Here is a 21,587-nt window from a genome sequence, read left to right on the forward strand (position 1 = left end):
ACTAACATCAAGCCCAGCAAACTAGATGGGGCTCCGGGAAATGCAAGATCATCACTTGTGAACTCCAGCACTTTCTTGGAGCCTAATTCACACCGAACACAGAGATCCCAGAGGAAAACTGGCGGTTTATCTGGGTGGGGCGAACAGATGAGGACCAGCAAGCTTTGTTGCTGGATGGGGGGTCTGGCTTATGCTTTAATGCTTGAACCTTCCCAGCAGCAAACCTGTCATGTAGCACTTACAAACTGGGTTTTAAAATGAGAAAACAGATGCTTAGGGGTAATATAAAAACCAAGGGTAAATACAGCCATGTCTACAAAAAGATGGTCTGGTTTTAAAACTTAGCAAATTAGGAGTCAGTGACACTAGATATACACTAGATATACATTACTTGCTTATCTGCAGGAACTGGAGAGGAAATAATCCTGTTCAAGAGCTGGCTGGATATACGCCTGCAGTGAGGTCCCATGGGATGGGCGTCAGAGTCCATGCAAACAGTGGTGCTGCACCAGGACTTGGACCCTACTTTGGAGCAGTTTATAAATAACAGATAATAACAAAGAGGTGCAACATTCATTACACAGTGTGCTACAAATGAGGTTAAAAGTGCGTATATTCTATTTGTTTTAATTACACTAAGACAAAACAAGCTCCAATATACCAAGAATCCCTGGAGGGTTCTTTTTTTTCAGAAAGGAATTTTCAGCAAGGTTTAAAATAACAAGAACAGAAAAAAAGTTTGGATAAAGCTCTTTCTCCTTTGAGGGGACAAGCTCGTGGCTTGCACAGGAGCACACGAGGGAGCACAGCCTTTCCCTTCCCTGCCCTTCGTTTTCAATCAGAGTGATGCTCTCACCCTGGCAGCTGTCAAGTCTTCTAAGACCAAAATGCCAAAGCATCATATGAAATTTTAAAACTGAAAACCTCAAAATAAGGTTCATACACACACACAAAAAAGCAGCTGAAATACCATTTTCTTGCCAAAATGAAATGCAAGCCAACTACTTTGCTACGGTGGACTAGTGCCATTAACTTAAGCTACATTACTCTACACTGGTTTGCGATCTCGCCTTTCACTGAAATATCTTGGACTTCTGGCCATAATTTCCTCTAAATCTAGCGCCTAATGTTTCTTATGGGAAAGTTTTCAGTAGTTTTCCACTCAATACTGCACTGAAATTCTTCCAGTCACTCTTCAGACCCCCAGTCTATGGGATGGCGGAGGAAATTTGGGAGCTGAGCCACCCCAACAACCCAGACACCCCGGGGCTGTCGTGCCTCCAGTCCAACATGGGGTATTGAAGCAACAGTTTGCAAGTGGCCGTAGAGAAACAACCACCTGCTTGTGTCTAAGCCTGCTGAGGTATCGTCGAGAAAGATGGCTATTTCCCATTACAGACTGCTTTAAAGTGATATCCAGCAACGAGTGATATCAATCAGTAAATATTGAATCAAGACAAAATTTATATTTTTCTAATGATGGCTATTTGTTGGAAATTTACACAAAACTTTTACGCCTGCTGGCGCTTAGGCCAGTAAATGTATAACTAAATGATACAGTCAAATGCACGAACTTTTGCAGCCTACCTAAACCAAAAATACACTTTTTTTTTTTTCCTTAGTTCTACTCTATTTTCTTTTCCTGCTCTCGAGTCCAGCCCTGGATTTATCCCCCAGGCAGAACTGCTGTTTGCTCAGCGGGATAAGCTGAAGGAAGAGGACTTTGGAGAGATTTTTAGTTATGCAGGGAAGAATCAGGAAAAAAAAAAAACCAAAGAAAGGAAAATATCCCAATTCTCTAGGTTACATTATTGGTTATATAACCAATCTCTCTGGTTATATTTACACTCCTATAAATAGAGAATTGCCCTGAAAGGGTGGCCTAAAAAAAAAAAAAGACAAACGGAGTCAGGACGTGGCGACCATCGGCGCTTGGGTGGGAGCGGGCGCAGGGGTGGCGGGGCTCAGCACGGGGACGAGGACATCTGGTCGTAGTCGGGGCACTTGAGCAGAGCCGGGTAGTTACTGTTCATCTGCAGGGACGCCTCGCTGGAGATATCCGAAGGGCTGCGTCCCCGCGCCCACGCGTCTGGGTGCAAGAACTGCCCGGAGTAGTCGGAGCAGTTGCTCAGACGGGGACGGTAGAAGCCGGGGTGAGGTCGGTAGATGTCCTCGGCTGTGTATCGCTTCATGAACAGGTAAACGGACATCACCCCGGCGCTCTGCAGGGGAGAGAGACACGGCCTGACGCTCACCCTGCTAACGCCTGCCTTCTCCACCACCACCAAACCAGCACAAAAATAGAAACCGCTTTTTTTGCTCTGCTGACAATGCACAAGGGCTCCCGAGGACAGTCACTTCACTGCCCTGTGCCTCGGATCCGTGCAGTAAATAATGTGCCACAACCACGTCCTCTCCTCCTCTGCATTTCACGCTCAGCATCAAATCACGATCAAATGCCCCATCAGTGCTCCAGGTTTGGGGACTGTCCCCACTGTATGTCTCCCGCCATACTGTATATTACCCATCTGCCCTCATCGCCTACCCTTAAGCCCCGTCTGAGTCCTCTTTTTGCTCACAGCCTCAATGCCCCCCCTCGAATGGGATACACTCGTTACAGGGACGTGAGAGCTGCTGGGTACCTCCGTGAGAAGGAATGAGATGGCAGAGAAGGCAAATGACCATCCGTATTTGTAATTGAAGAATGTTTCTGAGTCCTTGGTCCTGTTCAGCATCTCGTCGTTAATGCTGGATATGTAGAGGACCAGCCCCACCACCAGGGACAGACCTGGGGAGAAACCAAGGAGAAGGACAGTGGGAAATGCTTCAGGGATGAAGCTGCTAGAGAAGCACCTTCCTTTAAGACCTGACTTGTGGGTGAAAGTGTAAAACTGTGGAAGTGTGATTGAAATAACTGGGGAAAGAAGCTGCTCTCCTGCTGAGCTAACCCAGGGCACTCCTCTCATTTCACTCAAACCATGACCTGCTCAAGCAAGTCCATGTGCACCGGGTAGGAGCTGGCTTCAAAGCTCAGCTGTCACAGCTATTTGTTTAACGCTAGCACAACACCATGAATAAAACATTCGCTTGTCTCATGTAGAAACATCCCAGCTGAGCAGTCTGAAGTTTCAGATCTCTCCTGCAACCGACGTGCCGAGAAATTTCCTCTCCCCTAGCACCTGCTCCTGCACGGGCAGTGGGTGCTTTTCCCCACATCTCCTCGCCACTGCCACAAACGCGTTTTGCGCTGGGTGATTTTCCGTCCTGCAAAGCCCGAGCAGGCTGCGGGGCCGAGCTGGGAGCTCCTGTGGGTGACGACTCCAACGAGGAGCCACCACAGGGGGTTAGGAGAGCACCAGCAGCTACAAAAGCAAACGTGCTCCATGCTCAAGGATTTTCAGGAGAAAACCTGGCTAGCAAAACTCACCCGACAGGATGAAGAATATCCCCGAGACGAAGGCGAGGATGGTCCTGTGAGGCCGAATGTGGCCAATGTTGCTCAGGATGAAGCCGATGAACATGAAGAAGAGGCTGACCAGAGGGAAGGGGGTGGCAGAGCGGATCATCTCTGGCAGGAGAGGAGCAGAGGAAAGTGAGAACAGGTCAATCCTCCCCACACAGCGTGGAAAATGGGCTTGGCTGGGGGGGTTGGCTGCAGCCCTGCTGCTCTCTGACCACGTTGTGTCCTTCCGCGCTCCTGCTTAATGCGGCTGCTGCTGTGCTGCTCCCCAGCCTCTGGCAGGGGTTCCCCTCTTTGCTAATGAGCTGAGTAAGGAGGTGACTCTGGCTGGCTGGCTGGCTCTGTCTGCTAATGTTTGCATTTCTGAGGGTTTCTATGTGAAATGTTATATAGGAAACAACCATTGGAACCTGCATTTTTCTCTAGCTTCGTTGCAAAACTGTTTGCTGAACACTTCTATTTATTAAATCAGAAATGACTGCAAAATTCATCGTGAGAGCTGTGACACTCCATCCTTAATTCATCCCACTATGTAACGTGTAAAATTGACTGCTACAGAACAAATACAGCTGCAAATTACAGAGAGGAGGCTATAAAGCCAAACACTTCCATGAACGTCAGCGCTGAATAGCCAGTGACAGGAAATTGTACAGCTTAGAGCCCTGTGAGCATCCTGCCATTAGAAAGGGATGTCCCCGAAAGCTTAGGAGCATACTGGGTAATCCACATAGTAAAAAACCGTAGTCGGTCGCATCCTCGCACGGTAGCACCGTGAAGGAACTAGGAGCTTCTTCAGCAAGGACACAAAGAGGATTTCTCGGGGGGATCCCTAGTGACCCTTTGGTGCTTTGCAGGACGCAAAGAATAAAACCCCACCGAACCACTTACTCAGGACGTTGACTGTGGATTCAGACGTCAGCTGGATGTTCATGGGCATGACGTATTCGATAGTGAAGCACCGGCCACGCTCCTCACCTGCAGCAGACACAGACAGAGTCACACCTGCAGGGTGTTTGTCTGTTTCTTTTTGGTGGGGGAGAGAGTGGCTTTAAAATTCATTTCAGTGCATGCATAAAAACAATCTTGCTTTTTAGTGCTGCTTCCATCTTGGGTGTCCGTGTTTGGGGCTGAAGAAAGACATCTCTCAACTACCACCTCTCTTGCGCAAAAGGATTCCCTTGTATACAAAAACGTGAACCCTGAAGCCGGAGGGTTTAAGGTCACCCCAGGGTTGGTATCAGAGCTCCTCACTCCCCCGACTTTTTCAAAGCAGCAGTTGAAACTTCGTGACATTTCAGATCGGTCACTTTGAGATTCCCATTCCCTTGGGTTTTATTCAACTCCGTCCCCGCAGCCAAATTGCTTCATCAAACTTGGCGCGGACGGAGGGAACGGTCCAGCTGACCTGAATCTAAATGTTGCAGGGACAAAACGGAAAGTTTTGAGCTGCTGCCCGAGGTGCCGTGGCCGCGGCGCTGAGACAGAGAGGGACAGGGGGCAGCGGGGTCTGGCACGGCAGCAGCGAACTCGCTCCAAGCCTGCGTGCGAAGGCACATTTATCCATCTGACCATTAAAGCTGGGCATGAAGTGATGGTGTTACTCAGGTTGTGCCTAAGCTTGGAAGCAAAGATGGGCACAGCCTCTAAAAATCCTCTTTTCCCCAGCCCTTTCCCATGGTACGATGCTGACACGCAGCAAACATCACCTTACAGGGGACGTTTTTGGGAGGGAGGCCATACCTGCCAGAAAGCAGACCCTCCAGAGCCCCGAGTGCAGCGACAGTTTGATTTCCGCCGTCTGGTTTTGGGGCTGGACGATGCCCTCCTCCAGGTAGAGCCAGTAGTCCGTGCTGACGGAGATGCCCAGGAGGCCGAGGCCGCAGACGGCGAACACGCTGCTAAGCAGGGTCAGCGCCTTCCTGCCACAGGCGCTCATTCCCAACAGCATGGGGGGCCGAGGCGGCGGCGGCGGGGACAGCTGCCGGGAGAGGGGATGCGGCCATCAGCACGGAGCCGTCCGCCGCTTTTTGGGGGAATGGATGTGTCAAAGCTTTGCCCTCTGCCCTTAATTGCTTATTTAGGGCGAGCTGGAAGAAGCCATTAAAACGATCACAGCGGGCCCTGACAGATGGAGAGTTTGAACCAAATCCCACCCGACCGCTGCCCCACACCGGCCCAGGGCTCGTGGACGAGCGCCGGGTGCTGGCGCCGGGGAGGGTGCGGCGTGGGATGGGATGGGATGGGATGGGATGGGATGGGATGGGCTGGGCTGGCCGGGAGCAGCTCATCGGCTCCCGGTTTATTTGCTGCAGGTGAATTCCTGCTGCTCCAGCCGAACCCGGCGCTCGTCTACCCAGGGATGTAGCCGAACCACAGCATCTGCCATCCTCAGAGCCTTACCTAATGCTCCCACGAAGGGCAGCAGCACCAGCCGTATCTCCTCGGCACAGGAGCCTGTTGAGGCTCACGGACACCGCGTTAACAGATCAACAAAAATACTTTTAGCTGCCAGACCGAAACCCCCTCCCGAGCAGCTCCGGTCACCACCCCGCTCCCCCCAGTACTGCCATTTTTCCTTTTCCAGGGTAGATTTACCCATGAGAGTATCAAGATCCCCATTTTGCAAAAACCAGGCTACATTTACGCCCGCTGAATGACATCATCAAATGCCTCAAAGCAGAGAAGTATGACGCAATAACCTGCCGTTTTTGCTTTTTATTGTGCTTGCTGGGTCGGAGCCGCAAGCACCGGTATCGGCTGAACACAGAGACTGAACTGGTCCAAACTGGGCTTGTGCTTCAGGGGGAGGCAGGGAAATGGGGCCAGAGAGCTGCAGTCAGGCCCTGGGAAAACATTACAAAAGGAGATGAAAAAAACTTCCTTCATCCTCTATGTCACTTATGGATGGATTTTTTTTTTTCTTTTTTTTCACTAATTTGTGGAATTTAGCAGTTCTCACAGTGCCCTGCAGACTGATAAAATGTCACCAGAAATCAGAGTTCTTGGTGCAGCAGAGAAAAAGTGCAATTAATAGGGGGGGAAAAAAGCCGCATAAATTAAAGATTAGAGGAATAAGAGCAAGAAGGAAAAGATACGGACGAGAGAGATGGTCTTCTGGGGAGTGGGAACGAGGCAGATAGCACTATTGACTGCTTTTATAAAGGCAGTGTGAATCACAGATAAGTGCCGTGTCATGTATATTTTCCAAGGCACATTTTGCTGTTGTTCAGCACTGCAGACAATAAGGGGGAAAAAAAAATAAATCCAGCTAGACAACAAAAGCTACCAAATTTAACACAGTAGCAGCGGGACATGTCTTCCTTGGGCTTCCTTTAAAATTGCACGAGCCTTGTTCACGCCGCGTGAAGTTTCAAGGGACAACAAATGGGAGAAGGCTGGGGGAAGAGCACGGCATTCCCCGCTGCGTCCCGCCGCCTGGGAAGGAGGGCAGAATCCTCCTAAACACGCATTTCATTTGAAACCCCTACTCCCAAAATAACGACGGATAAACAGCAGAGCCGGGGCACGTATGTCATACGTCTTCCTGGGTGTCAGCTTCGGAACCTCCGCAGGCCTAGCCCCGCCATGCCTGTCCTCGCAGCCGGTGTTCGCTGTCGCGGCACGCGTTGGTGAACGGGCTCTTTGGAAGAGAGGTCTTGTTGCTGTTATCACTGCAGCAAAGGTGGTGGGATTTAGTGATTAAATGAGGAGACGCAGCTCCTGCCTGGGCCGGGGGATGATGGCTTGCTGTTCTGACACGTCTGGGCGGGCAAGCAGACTGGAGGAGGGCTTTATTTCTTGCACCTCTGATGTAAATATATTAATACTTACTTGCTTACAGTGACTCTCAGAGATGCTAAAAGTCCTCACAGCTTGCACTTTTACACTCGAAAGCCTCCAAAAATAACGTTCTGCCGTAGTTCCCTCATGATTAATACGAGCGGACGATGCCGATGATAGTTTTTTCTTGCCGCTGAACCGCCTGCAAGCCGAGCTCTCTGGGGCAGCTCTGTGCTCTTGCAGTGCCCGTCCCCAGCACACCTAGAGCACAAATGCACAGCACCAAGCTCCCCGACAGCCCGGTCCTGTGCTGATCTTGCAGCAAGTTTCGTACAAGACTGATGTGAAGGAAACTTGTAGTTACTGTGGAGTCCAAATAACTGCATTTACCGAACACCTGACACCCAAGGCCCGTCTGCACCTCTAGCTCGCTGCTCTGGGCAGCAATAAGAAAGAAAAGCAGGGAATGCTGCTGGAAGAGTTGCAAATTCTTGAGTGAAAGAGAAAGGGAGAGAGAGACTTTTATTATTGCATCCTACCCTGAGTCCAAAGCAGACAAGTACATCTTGGTAGGAAGCAGATGTACTTGCACCCTCAAGCGCTGCAACAGTTCTGACAATTCTCTCCCATATGAAATTAAGGATTTGGCTCTTCCTACATTCACACTGAGCCACTTCCCAGAAGGTATCGACCTACGGGAAGGGGAGTGCTGTCGCTTACAGACAGCCCAAGCAAATGCTCCAGCTCATGCTACTGCAAGCTTTCCACCTTTGGCTTTGTTAATGAGCCTCGTTTTTAATGTTCTTATTTAATATTTCCCTCAGCTCAAGAAAAGCAGGACGTGTTCCCAGGAGAGACACCTCCCTGCTAGGAGCATGAGGAGCGAGATGTGCAGAGGAGATGCCCAGATTTTTTTTTTCCTGAGGGATTAGGAGGCAGCAGCTAAAAAAGAACTGGTAGCTATGGGGCAGAGAAGCACGTCCTGCAAAGGTAGCCCTGCACCTTGATAGCCTGAGGACAACCTTACTGTCAAGGGCAGAGACCAGCACAAAGCTGTAGATGTTAGGACACCGCTTTACCCCTTCACTGGATGGGAATATGCCATTTCCCAGCTCTTTATAGATCCCGTTTGATCCAGCAATACGACCAGGTCAAGCACAGATCCCCTGGCTCATCCATTCTTCTCCCTAACTCAGAGCCATATTTTCTAGTTGCCGATGCAAAATGAACAGTGTTTACTACAGGGTGTCTCAACCCTCTTGGCAGTTTGGTGCCAAAATGGTAAAAGGAGCTGGAATCTATTCTTGGCTCATGTATCATCAACAAACATCCTCCCTGCACACTTTTTGTTAATAAGGAGCCAAAAATCAAAGTAGGGAGTATGTGAAAGTTCAGATAAAGCCATTCAGAGGGAAATAGCCAAGTATTTCCTGTGATTTGTTGCTCATCAACACCAGGCACTGGAAAATATACCCATTTGACATCATTTATATTGGTCATCGGGGTGACGCTAGCAGCAGGGAGAGGGGTCGGGCGTCAGAGTCGCGCCTCTCAATTGCCTCATTTCTTTTCTCTCTCACACTTCAATTTCCATATAATCACGGTTGCATTAGAGAGTGATCCCTATTACTGCCTTGCTGGCACATCAAACTGAGCCCAACGCGGGGGGGGACAGGAGGCAGGGACGGTGCAGTGCAGCTGCTCGGAACAAACCTCCCCCCACGTCCAGCGCCTGGAGAATTAGCAGGGCTCCCAAGGGAAAGATTTTTCAAGGACACAAACGGGAGCTGGCTTGATTTTCAGCAAGGATTTAGTCCCCGGTAACCTTTAGCAGTTGTTTATGCTTCCTACAGCTGAAAAGGTGATGCTGTTCGGTTTCCAACAGGAGCTGTATTTTAAATTAAATGAATGTAGCTCCAAAGATTTCCAAGAAATAGGACCTTAGAACTGTTCCTGCTCCTTCGATCACACTGTGCCTTCTGGTAGTAGTCCAGGGAATAATAAAGGCAGTCTGCAATGTAATCTGCAGTCCTCATAGAGAATTCCTGTTTGCCTTGCAGCCATAGCTTCTGATGGAAACTGCACATGGCCCTTGCTGGGACTGACCCCTTTAGAAGGTGAAATGAATATGGGCGTTGTTCCTAACACAGTTCACCCAGATCTAGGAGTCAGTTGAAGTCCTTACCTGTTGCTCTACGGTCACAGGCAGAAAATACTATCTTGGTCCAGATTTCTGAGCCCACCCCTCCGTGACCTAACGCCGAGCACAAGCCACCGCTCTGGGCTACGTGGATGGGTTGGGAAAAATAAATATATTGCTGGTCAACTGCCTGGACAGGCTGGGTCGTATCAATAAATCACTGCTCCAAGTTCAGTGGAAAACAACGCTCCCTCCTGCCCTAGGTAAAGGTAGAAAGAGCAGGACCAAGCCAGGCCAAGGAGGCAGCTATTGATTTCTATGTGGCTAGAGCATCATTTCCAATTTCCTGACATTTGCGAGGAGGGGAAGCACAGCCAAGGTTATCGGAGCAGACGGGAGGGAAGGGTTTGTTTGTGGAGGGGTGCTGGGATCTAGGACAAGCCTGGCGACCTGCCTCTGCGGTTGTGAAAGCCTGGTCCCTGCTGCAAGCCAAGGGCAGAGGGAAATCGGAAGTTAAGCCATGGACCTGGAGCGGTGGAGAGGCTAAGCAGAACATAAAGGAAGAGGAACGAAGCCTGGTGGAAACGGGGTAGGAAACCCACTGAGTGAGTGATCGATGCACAAAGAACATCAGGGACCTGGGTAAGAGCTGGCAAATGCAGGAGAGCATGAGCTGTGATGGAGCTGAACTGAAAGGACCAGCTCCCACTAAGCTGCGACAAGAAAATTGGGCTGGCTAAAAATAAAAGGCCTTCAAGCAGCACGATGTCTTCATCAGGACACAACGCAGGCCACGAACACGGGCAAAAATAAATAGGTCAAGGAGAGTGGCTCTTTCAGAACTAAACTTTTCAAAGCCAGCAGCGCTCGGGCAGGCAGGAGCGTGCCGGGGGGCTGGCCAAGGCCACGCCGCATCGTCACCCTCCTTTGGGCAGCGTAACGTCACCCTGGCTCCCTCATGGGCAAATCCAGAAAAGCCTAATTTGGTCATTAATAACCACAACGGAATAGAAAGGCAGTCGCAGAAAGCATAGCGGTTCCCACTGAGCTTATGGAGCATCCAAGGGGAGCAAATGCTTCGGTCCTAAAACAGCGCGTGCAGGACGCAGCCTGCATTCAGCTGACTCGAACTGACGCTCTATCCGTTTGCAGAGAGGCTTTTGCTTGTGTGAGGAGCACACGGCGAGATGACTTCAGCCACAGCTGGGTGTATGCAGCTCAGCAGAGGAGAGGAAGAGGAGGAGATGGTGTGAGCAGTGCCCACTGCTCCATCGGGGACCCAGGAGAAGCAGCTCCACAAACCTGACCTGGAAAACTGGGTGACTGGGAAAGATAGTTTTGGTTTGGGAATTACCGCCTGGGAAGCAACAGTCCCTCCTGAAGCTTGGAAAAGGTGTACTGCAGGCAGGAGAGAAACACAAGGCTGCTCTGCTTCCATATCGTAGCTGAAGGAGAGCAGGGATGGCTGAAGAGAAAAGCAACATCTTCTGGGCTGGTACTCTGAGAGGGAAATAGCCGAAGGGGACGTGGGTTGGGGCTGGTCCCTAGGGTTCCCAGGAGCCCTGTCCTGGGCTGCCGGCACCCGCCACCTCACGTTGTCCATGGGAAGACAGAAATATATAAGGCAGCTTGACAGAGCTGCATTAGTGTCATAAAGAAGTGTCAGCTCAATTTCTGAGAGAGAAATTATGTATTGGAAAAATTAAGTACAGAAATAAATCTTTTTGATGTGGAGGAGGTTTAGCCTGATATTAAGAAATGAAGCAGTCCATCGCGTGGCAGTTTGAACAAGCAGTAGTAACTGCGACTACCAGTAGCCATAAACTTCGAAAGGATCAATATTGGACTTGAAAGCTTCCCCTCGGCTGCTAACAGCGGTGCTGCTCGGCCAGCCCCGCACGCAGCACTGCCATTACAGCCAGATAGAAACAGCAGCTTTGAATCAATCGAGCACGCTGGGCTCACAGGCTCTCCAGAGAGGTTTTTTTTCTTTAAAAAAAAAAAGAAAAGAAGGCTGGTTATGAGTTATTTAAACCTAGATTGAGCCACAGCAATCATAATCCTATTAGTTTTGCTTGTCACAGGCACAAGGAACACCTGAAAAATAATCGGAAGAAACCATGTGTGACCTCCACACACTGTAATGCTCACCACTAACTAATTTTATGAGTGGGATTACTTGGGATTTTTCTCTTAAACTTGACTTCCGTAATTTTTCTGAGAAATTTCCCTTTTCCCTGGCACTTCCCATGCTTCGTTTTTTATCCAAGTTATTTTTTTAAGCTTGATCAAAAAGCCTTTCATGGCAGCGCAAGCATAAAGAAAATGATGTATGGAAAATACCATATTATCCTGCTGAACCCACAGCCTGCTTAGCGGACCCCCAGGGCTGACCCACGGCTGCTCTTCCCTATCCTTCTTTACCACGCACTGGTCTTTTTGCTGCGGACTCCTCAAAACCTGCCCTGTTTGCCTGGGCCAGGTTTGCAAGTATGGTTGTTACTGATTAACTGAGCCCACCTTCAGCTCCGGCACCAAACGCAAGGAGATCAAATTATATTCCCGAGGTCAAAGGAGCTCAGCTGAGATTTGTTCCCCCAGCCCAGCCCTCTAACAAGCCGCTTTCCTGAACCGGCCGCCTCTGCCGTGCCCGCACCACCGCGCTCGCCGGGGCGATGGCTCCGCTCCAGCTCGTTCACACTAACGGCTTTGGATGATGCCAGCAACTTTCAACAAACAAAATCATCGAGCGAACAGCCCCCCCGGTCCCGGCCCACACGCTGCTGGCACAGCCCGTGTATGTACAGCTAGTGCTCATTCACATGGCCTTTCTGGATCCACAAATATCCCCCCCAAACCTCATATAGAGCACGTCCCGCCCGCGTGTCTCCTTTCTCCTTGGTGTTTAAGGCTCTTACCTCTTTTAACCCCGGCTGAAGCAACGCTTTGGCAAGCAGAAAGCCTGCGATGCTGGCTGTGAAGGTGGGAAGCTCAGGTTCTGGCAGACCGACCACAAGGCAAGCGTCACAGCGAGGAGGGTCCTCAATGGTTGCTTCGGCTGCTGGGTGGCTCTGGGAGGAGCTGGGAGTGGGGCGGCTTTGGCAGCGGGCAGGGGAGAGGTCCTGGACTGCAGGAGAGGGCGCAGCCTCAGCGCTCTGCCTCCGACCGACTCACGCGAGGGATGCACGAGGCCGGGACACGGGGACAGGCGGATGGCCGGCAGGTCTCTGCATCCACGTGCCGGCAGCTCCTACCCTGTGATTTTGTAGAAAAGTGTTACACAAAGTGCATTTCTCAAGAAGGCAGTAGGAGCTAAAGCTCTGAGCTTGCAATATTGCCCATGCACCCAAGTCCAGTTCTCCAGGTCTAAACTATATATACATATATAGATATATTCAAAGTTTACATCACTAACAAAAGCTGAGCCCTTTCCTTTGCAGAGCCCTTCCCAACGCCCTCTCACCCTCTGCATATCAAAGCTGACATACAATATTCACCTACTTGCAGTGTGTCAGAGTGCTCGCAGTCAGGGACATGAGTCAAACTGCTGGTTTCAATACCCTACAAAGAGCTACAAAGGCAGAATAAAAGGGGGAATATCTAGCGCTGCAAAGCAAACCAGCTGGGGACTTTGCTATAAGACCTGCAAAAATCTTGTTGCCGTGGGCTGTGCGGAGCGGTGCTTGCCCATTAACCTCCGCGTGCCGTACGTTACAGGTTGTACTTTATATCCTACATACATAAACTCCAGTAACCCGACGATCCAGTGACCCTCTTCTGGCTTTGGCGTAGTGCTTCCCTCTGCTCACCTTGGCTGGTGCAGAGGGAGCCTGAGCAAACCCAGCAGCAGGGATAAGCGAAGGCAACGTGATCGCACTGCGTGTGCAATGGCTGGAGGAGAGCAGCTGGCTCAGCTGCCGGCATCCACTTCACACCGGGACCAAGGCTGGTCTGGTCTAGGGGCATATTAAATCTGTAACAGTTTGTTCTTGTTCACTTCCACGTGCCATTTAAGATGGCACAAAGTCCTGCAATGGCCTTGTATATTAAAAAGAGGAGAATAAGCCTCTTCCTTGCACAATGACAGCTTTTCAAGGTCTCTGTGCCCTTCCAGCAGCAAGGCAGGTCACAGCACGATTGAAGATCTCAGGCACCTTTTCCATAAGATATTTATGTTGTTTTAAACTGAAGTGGCTATGAACAGAACCCGCAAATGCAGTGTAAGCCTTTCCCTCAGCCCTGCAGGAGCCATGAATTATGAACGCCAGCGCATGAAAATTCTCTGGGCTATAAACTTCTACTGCTACAGAAGGTCTAGGAGCAAGCCCCAGTTAAAGCCCAGCTTTCAGGAGATGAGGCTGCTCCCGCCAGACTGCTCAGCAGAGAGGGGCCCACACCCCCGTTTCCTTCTTTTCCCCTTAATTATCAGTACATGACAGCTTGAGCTAAATTCAGCAGCGCTGGGAGGTAAAAAATAGCATCAAGAGCTAATTAAAACTCTTCTGCCTCCCCTGTGTTGGTGGCGGGGAGAGGTGAGCCCCGAGTACCTGTGCGGTGGAGGCAGGGCGGCCAGCGGCAGCTCTTCCCCCGCCGCCGCAGCTCTTCTCGCCAGCGCTGGCAGCTGGAGTGTTTTTATGAACACTTTCAGTGTGATAAATGAGAGAAAGCAAGAAATCCCCCGAGCGCCCTTGGTGTCTCTGAATGCTAAAGGCTGCAAACGAGTAGCACGTTGGGCAGGCTGCACGCGCTGGCCACGGCCGCCAAGACCTCCGTCCCCCCGGCGTGATTAAACATTATTGCTAGCACGAAACAGACACCTTGTTAGCCAGGAGATTGCATTCCTCCTTCCCCGCTTAGAAACCAGCTTTACCACAAAGCCTCCGAGTACCAAAACGATAGCATAAAGAAAGCGGAGAAGGGCTGTATCATCCACACCTCAGGCAAACATCTTAACAACCCAAGTGCCATTCATGGCTGCCATTAAACCCAGTTACCAAACGCAATGGCTGCTCCATCCGGCTTTGCTTAAGGGATTTGGGACACAGCTCCTCAGGGGCTGATGGCGGTGTCTTCGTGCACAAGCTCTCCAGGCCTGATGCTGAGCAGCTGCAGAAGTTTGGTCCCATCTTCACATAGGAAAGTCTTTGCTTTGTGTAGCTTGTTGGATTTAATAGTCAGGTTATGTGATCTTAAAGTACATAACAAGCATCTACACATCATTGGAGATACTCAACTTTCTACTGCCCTGATTTTAGGAAGATTCCTTGCCGTTTCCAGGATTTAACTGTAAATATCCCAGCAGTCAGGGTAGGAGAAACCATGCAGGGCATGGAGCAGCCTGAGACCAGGCACAGGCAGCAGGACCCAGCTGGAGGAGCACAGCTCGGTACCAAGCCCGGCATGGCCTCGGGTGGACATCGGCTGCCTGCCCTGCTCAGCACGGGGAAGCGCAGCCATGTCCTGGGAAAGTCTGCGGGAACAGGCAGGGAATAGACTCAGTCTCACTCTTTCTCCATCCTTCCCGCAGGCCAGCACCCATTATCAGGTGAAACGTGGTCTGACTGTGTAGCTGGTCTTTACCTACACCCCTCTCCTATTCACACCGTCTCTTTGTAGTATCATGCACTTGTCGCTGCGGCACCCACCCAGCAGTACCTCTCCTACCACCTATATAATAACCTGATGTTTTCTTCTCCATGTGGGCTGTAAGGTATTTTACAATAAGAACTGTAAACCAGTGGACACACATGATGCTGACATTGCTTTCCTCTTCAGCCATCCCCACCCTCCTTCAGTTGTTGTACAGAAAAGGGCAGTTTTGTCCCACTTTCTTTCCTGCCTGGAGCTCACCTTTTCTGTGCTTCAGAAGAGACGTGCTGCTTCCCAAGCAGCAACTCCAGCATCGAAAGGATTTAACATAACTTTCCAAATCACCCAGTTTTCTAGGTTGGGTTTGCTGGGGTGCTTCTGGCCATCTGCACCTTCCAGGGTCTCCCAACAGCACCCACGAGAGGACCATTTTCCACTGAATATAAAGGCAGTGCAGCTCTGAGCATTGGCTTTATATTCAATAGAAGAGCCCCACAGCTCAGCCCCAAGGGCCAAGAGCCACCGCCGCTCAGCCGCCACGGCAGCAGCAGCCGGGGGAAATCTGATACGAGGGAAGCTGGGGATGGCAAGAAATGAAAGCAGAGCCCCAGCTCGGGTCAGGTATTTTGGCAATGCCAAAGTCAAAGCTTTCTGTTCCTGTGGGAAGCGATGGCATCCACCCTCACTCAGGTAAAAGGCATGGTGGCAGAAGACGAAGACAGAGCGGTCGCCAGTCCCACCACGGACCCTGCTGCAGTCCTGGGAAGGTCTCTCAGACAACAGGCTTTGAGTCACACTTTTAGCTGTGAGACAAGCAGGGTGTTCACGGTCTGTCACTCCATGAGAACTGATGGAGGATGCTCCAGGATTTCCCGTCCCACCTCGTGCCAGCACTTGCCGTGAGCCCCCACATCGCTGCCTCTCATCTGGCTCTGGTCCAGTCTGCGGTGTCCGACTTGAGCATTGCCTTGGTTAAGTATTACCCAAATAGTTAAAAAAATGTTTCTCCTGTGATGTATTGTATCTCAGTCTCTGAAGTGCTAATCCTTACAAACAGAGAGCTCAGCTTGTGCTTGGGATATGGCACTCAGAGTGACTTTGTCCTGGGAAAAGGAGGACTGGAAAACTCTTCCTATCTGCATGTGTCTAAGCAACGGTTGGAACGTTTAACCTAGGCTTGGCATTACGGTATCAACCTCTGTTGCTGAATTTTTAATGAGCAAACCAATACAAAGACTCTCCTCCCATCTACACCCAACTTTCTGACTGCTGCAAAAGGGCAGGTTTCTACCCACCATGCTCACAGCTCTGCTGTCCCCGCTGTCCTGATGGCTGGAAAAGGGAGGGACCCAGATGCCATCTGGGACCCTGCTGCAATCCCATGCTCGGGCCACCTCTACCAAACATAGCCCACCACGCCTCTCCGAGCGAGCAGAGAAATTCCCAGCCAGAGCTGCCACAGAGAAAAGGGACATCTATTGTAACCGAGCGTTTAATGTCTCCCAGGAAGAGGCCAGGGCCATGGGGCTGCCCACTTGTAGGGCTTCGAGGGTAAGCGAGGTCCTGTCCTGGTAGACCTGAGCCTCTGCTCCCTGCAGACAGGGACGTCACCCAGCAGCACTGGATGGGCACTGAGTGGGGAAAATGAATTATCCGCAAGTTGCCTTGGGTCAGTGGATGCCCTCTGCTGTGCTGCTCAAATAATCCCCCCTCAGCGCAGCCCTGAGCGCTGCTCTAACGAGGTTTTTCGCTGATGAGCAATGATACCTCCCTCATAATAAAGGAAAAGCTGCAAGTCCTGTCTTCCAAAGGGACCAGACACAAACCCCACTCATCTGTAACAGCCCATTTCCCGAGCCTGACGATGCATCAGTGTGGTCCTTCGATAAATTCCATCTTCCCAGTAAATATTTTACTATAAATGTCAGAAGCTTGTGGCTATACAGCGATAAAATCAGTGTGACTTGGATTCCAAATCCTCTTTCTAGAGCACACCTAGAACCCGAACCCCCTTTAATTTCAGTGAGATTAAGACTCCCAGATAACTTTTGTCCCAGACTCCATCATCTAGTTATTTTAAAAATGCTACCTTAAAACCAGGGCTGTAAATCTTCCCAGCTGACTTATGAAAAGCTCCTGGCGCTCGCTCCAGCTTTCCACTTGCGCAGCTCACAGCTTGCTGATACCGTTGAAGCCTCTGCGGGCTTGTGCATTATTTCCCTTTCGTATTTTATATTCCCTTCCCTCTCCATAAAGGAAGCTGAAGCTGCAAATGCTGCGGTATGGATGCTGCCAGGTGGGGATTCATTCAGCTCAATGAATATATTCAACAGCTACAATAATACAGCAAGGGATTGGAGAAATAAACACACAGAAGCATTTCTGTCCCCTGGACGCCACGTGGAGCAGCCACATGGCGGCCAAGGGGAAGGCACGATGGCAGTGGGACGGGCTGCTGAGAGCCAGTTTCCTGCCCTTTGGCTTTTTATGTGTGTCATGATGTGACAGGCTGAAACGGTGCCCCTAAAATCCAGCAGCAGCTGAGCCTCTGAAGGGAGCCCGAACACACGGCACTTGCGAAACCGAAGGGCAGCAGTGATGGAAACGTGGGAACGCTCCTCCGGCCAAGCTGCCTGCCCGGGTCACACCACCAGCACCTGCTGCTGCTGCATAAAACTCAGTGGAAATACTCCTTTTTTAGCCGAAATACTCCTTTTCAGTGTTCTTGCTAAAGTAGTGCTATTTTCAGTGAATGCAACGCCCTTGCTGCCCTTCCCAAAGGTTCACCTGCACCATGCAGGCCACCTACCAGCTCCGACGAGGCCTCCTCTTCGTTGCCCTCTCCCCCGCGGAGGTTCGGGGGGTGCGAGGGACACGGTGGGGACAGCAGTGGGGACAGCGGTGCTGCAGGTCAGACCTGCTCTCGGGACACCACCGAGGAGCCTCCCGCTGCTTCGTGCCTGGAAGACCCAACCCTAAAAGCTGCAAAAAGCATCATCAGGGGCTGATGAAGTTTTACGAAATGCCAAGCAATTAACCAGTAGCCGAGTGGCGTGTCAGAAACCTGCCCTGCTCGCTGCTCTGGGGGCTGAAATACCACACTTCATGTTTCACCACCTTGCACAGGGTATGAATAAGTAGCGTGCGGAGAAGTGAAGACAGGCTCCATGTCCCCATTCGCCTGTTCATATGGTAACACATGATCCAGCTTTTTTTTTTCCCTCTCTCTACTTTACTTCATTTAACAACCAGATCAGGTTTTTCTCATATAGCCTCTCTTGAATTCACGCTCCCCTCTCTAAGGGGTTTACTACACTGACAAACACTGGCAGCCCCGGGCTTCCAGCACGTTTTATATTCCCTGTGAAAAATACACTTCTTTTCCTCAGCACAATGTTCCAAAGCCACCGGTGAAGACAGGGATGCTCACAGTGCCCAAGAGATGGCCTCTGTGTCTCTGATCAGCCTGGGGGAGAAAAAGCCCTGGATGAAGAGCCAGGCTTAGCTCCCCGCCTGCCAAGGTCCACCCCGGGCTTTCAGTCGGGGCTCCGGCAAACCCAAGCTCCCGTCGCTCGAGCGGTGCCGGCGGAGCGGGGACGGTGCAACCGGGCAGGTAACGCAAACCGCTTCGGCTCGGCGACGGGGGGCCCCGTTCCCGGGGCCGGCCGGCCCTGCAGGGCGCTTGGCTGCGCTGCGGGCAGCCGGGGCCACGCTCGGGATGCGGCTCCGCGCACCGGTACCCCCGGCGCAGCCCGAGCGGCCGGGGCCGGGCGGCGCCCCCCGGGGCCGGGGCCGGTGCCCCCGGGGCCGGGGCCCCCCGCCCCACACACCGCCCCCCCGGCAGCCACGGGGGGCACGGCCGGCCCCGACTCCCACGGGGATACGGAAAATAGAGAAAGACCTGCCCGGCACCCTGCCGCTCCGCAGCCGGGCGGCACCGCCCCGCCCGCCCCCCGCGGGCTCGAAACTTTCCGGTTTTGACACCCAAACGGGGACCCCCCCACGAAGCCGCTTCCAGGACTGCGTCTCCCCGCCTCCCCGGGGCCAGCCTGGCCCGGACACGGGAAGGGCCCCAGCCCCCGCCCGCTGCCCCCCGGCCCCGGCTCTCACCGGCCCCGGCTCTCACCGGCCCCGCGGGCGCTGCTCCGGCGGCGGGACGCGGCCGCCGGCCTCGGGGATGCTCCGCGCCGCGCCGGGAGAGCCCGGGAGGAGAGGGAAGCACATTGCGCCGGCGGGGACAGCCCACCGCCCCCTCCCTCCATACCCCCTTCCCTCCCTCCTTCCCTCCCTTCATCCCTCCTTCCCTTTCTCCATCCTCCCCTCCTTCCCTCCCCCTTCCCTCCCTCTCTCCCTCCCTCTTTCTCCATCCACCCCTCCTTCCTCCCTCCCCTCTCCCTCCCCTCTATCCCTCCTTTCCCCATTCCTCCCTTCCCTTTCAACATTTCCCTTTATTCCCCCACGTTCGCTCTGTCCCCCCCCACCCCCTTTCCCCCCGGTCCCCTCCTTTCCCTCCATCCATCCCTTCTCCCGCTTCCCTCCATCTGTCCCCAGTCCCTCAGCTGTGGCTGGTGGCTCCAGTTCACCATCGGGGCAGGGGTGGGAGCCAGCATTGCCCTTGCCCCTCTGTGCATCCTCCCTTCCACGCACCCCCAGCCCCTCCGCACCCCCCACCTGGAAACACGGCCCCCTCTGGGGTGGGACCTGGCCGGGCCGGCAGCGCTGGGTGGGCTGTGCTCCCCGGGACAGGACTCATTTGGGAGCTGGGGAAAGGAAAACTGGCTCCGGACACCAGTGTCAAACAAATCCACATCTAAGGACACAGCAGACAACGGGGAGGATTGGAGGGCAGCAAGCCAGCGTGCTGGAGAAAGCCAACTTGGCAGGGTTGGGACCAGGGCAGGGAGAAAGCCAGGGCTAAAGGAGAGGGGCAGATGCTGTGGGCTCTGGAAACCACCGCCAGACTGAGTGATTCAGCCAAAACACATAGAAAATTAGCGGCAGAGCCAAGAATAAGGCTGCAGCTCCATCAGGGCGTCCAGCAATGGGACACTTCCTTGGATACGGCGGGAAGGACGAGAAAAGGGTCACACACCATGCAGGTGACTCCTGCTACGCGAGCTGCCAGCCCAGGCCGCAGGGCCGAGGGCAGCTCACGGCCGACATCGCAGCGCCTGAAGCTCGGATGTGTACGGCAATTTCTGCAGCGAGAGCTTATTCTGTGCAAGGGCTTTGCACGTGGGAGGGTCGCTCCTCCAGCCGGGTCCCTGCAGCAGGTGCAGGGCAGCAGGGTGGCTCCCAGGGAAGGCGCTGCTGAGGTGTCCCTGCAGGAAAACAACAAAAGCAATTCATTAATTACAAGTCTAATAAATTCAGTCTCTAATAAGTACTGGGTCACCCATGCATTGTGCTTACCGCAACAATACTTCACCGATTCCCGGTACTCTGGCTAAAACGTGCCGCATCTCTGCCCGAGACATCCTCAGTTAGCAAAGCAGGAATATCTTAAATAGAATAATTCAAAATAAAGTGAGATATGAGATGCGGAGGAGGTGTTGGTTAGATGGCTTGTTTGAAGTCGGTGGAGCCATGTGCGCTGGCTCGTTGAGCTCTGTTGTGATTTATAGAAACGATAGAAGCCGATGCAGATGTGCAAGTTTTGATTTCTCCAACCAGAACATGGTGGAGCCTAATACCGCAAAGCCCCAGTGAGATCCAGGCTGGTGCAAACCTGCACCCAGTAGGTCCCCAGCTGGCAGCCAGAGCATACTGGTTATTTGTCTTTGCGGGACTGCACCTCTGCATATGTTCTTTCGCACAAAATTACAGTGATACTTAAATTATAGTGAATTCAGCATGTTTTCCTGGGCTCATCTCTCAGCCCCCTAAGGAAGAATTGGCTGGAGTCGCAGAGCTGCGTCTTTCAGAGTATCCTTCCTTGTAGCTGGAGCTCTCAAAACAACCCCCAATAGTATTTAATACCTCTCAAACACCTTTCATGAGGAAGAATTGAAGGCAGCAAATCCTTTGGGGGATGGATAGTAAGGAGAGAGCAGGGATTCGGTCGGCAGAATGGTTTCTGCACTGGAAAAAGGCAGTCGAAGAGGCGATGCCCTCCGGGACTCCGGGCCCCACGCAGCCCCAGGGAGGAGGAGGCTTCCCTGGGATGGAGCTAATCAGCAGGGAATTACCAATAAAGTCAAAAAGCTACAAGAGGCAGGTTAGACCTGGATGTTCATCATGTTCTGTCAGGGCACATTATTTTAATACAGTAATTGGCTGTTCATAATTTTTCTTTTCTCTATATTGTTAACCGCCCCCCCCCCAAAAAAAAAAAGAAAAAAAAAAAACCCCAACCAACAAAAAACCAACCCAAAGCAGCCCTTCATTTTTCTCCAGACAGGCAATCTGCTGTATTAGCTGCCTGGGCACTGTGCAGGATTATTTGAATACAACATGAATAAAGGCTGCAGCACGTACAGCCAGTGACATAATTAACCATTACAGTGTAAGAGGCCCCCAGCAGCCATGCATATAATCAATTAGAAATACACATTTTGGGCTTCAGTCTCTTCCCCCCGCCCCCGCTTCAATGCAGATGTACTTAGGCTAAAACACTTG

At 52.0% G+C, this 21,587-nt stretch overlaps 1 protein-coding gene across 5 annotated transcripts; it reads right to left on the bottom strand.

Annotated features, from left to right (window-relative positions):
- Positions 1 to 595: 595 nt before the first annotated feature.
- On the bottom strand, positions 596 to 19,208 carry CACNG5 (calcium voltage-gated channel auxiliary subunit gamma 5). 5 transcript variants are annotated; one of them, XM_075518922.1, is made up of 9 exons: positions 19,096 to 19,208; positions 17,779 to 17,951; positions 12,882 to 12,951; positions 12,299 to 12,635; positions 5,201 to 5,438; positions 4,349 to 4,435; positions 3,428 to 3,568; positions 2,643 to 2,788; positions 596 to 2,222 (listed from the first exon to the last, which is right to left on the bottom strand). In XM_075518922.1, the coding sequence occupies exons 5-9, from the start codon at positions 5,406 to 5,408 to the stop codon at positions 1,965 to 1,967; spliced, it is 840 nt and encodes a 279-aa protein (XP_075375037.1). In that variant the 5' UTR covers positions 5,409 to 5,438; positions 12,299 to 12,635; positions 12,882 to 12,951; positions 17,779 to 17,951; positions 19,096 to 19,208; the 3' UTR covers positions 596 to 1,964. The 5 variants fall into 5 exon arrangements, with proteins under 5 accessions (XP_075375037.1, XP_075375038.1, XP_075375035.1 ...); XM_075518923.1 differs by lacking the exon at positions 12,882 to 12,951 and having other exon boundaries at positions 12,299 to 12,507; XM_075518920.1 differs by lacking the exon at positions 12,882 to 12,951.
- Positions 19,209 to 21,587: the final 2,379 nt, after the last annotated feature.

The sequence above is a fragment of the Mycteria americana genome, chromosome 16, assembly GCF_035582795.1.
Source record: "Mycteria americana isolate JAX WOST 10 ecotype Jacksonville Zoo and Gardens chromosome 16, USCA_MyAme_1.0, whole genome shotgun sequence".
Taxonomy (NCBI): domain Eukaryota; kingdom Metazoa; phylum Chordata; class Aves; order Ciconiiformes; family Ciconiidae; genus Mycteria; species Mycteria americana.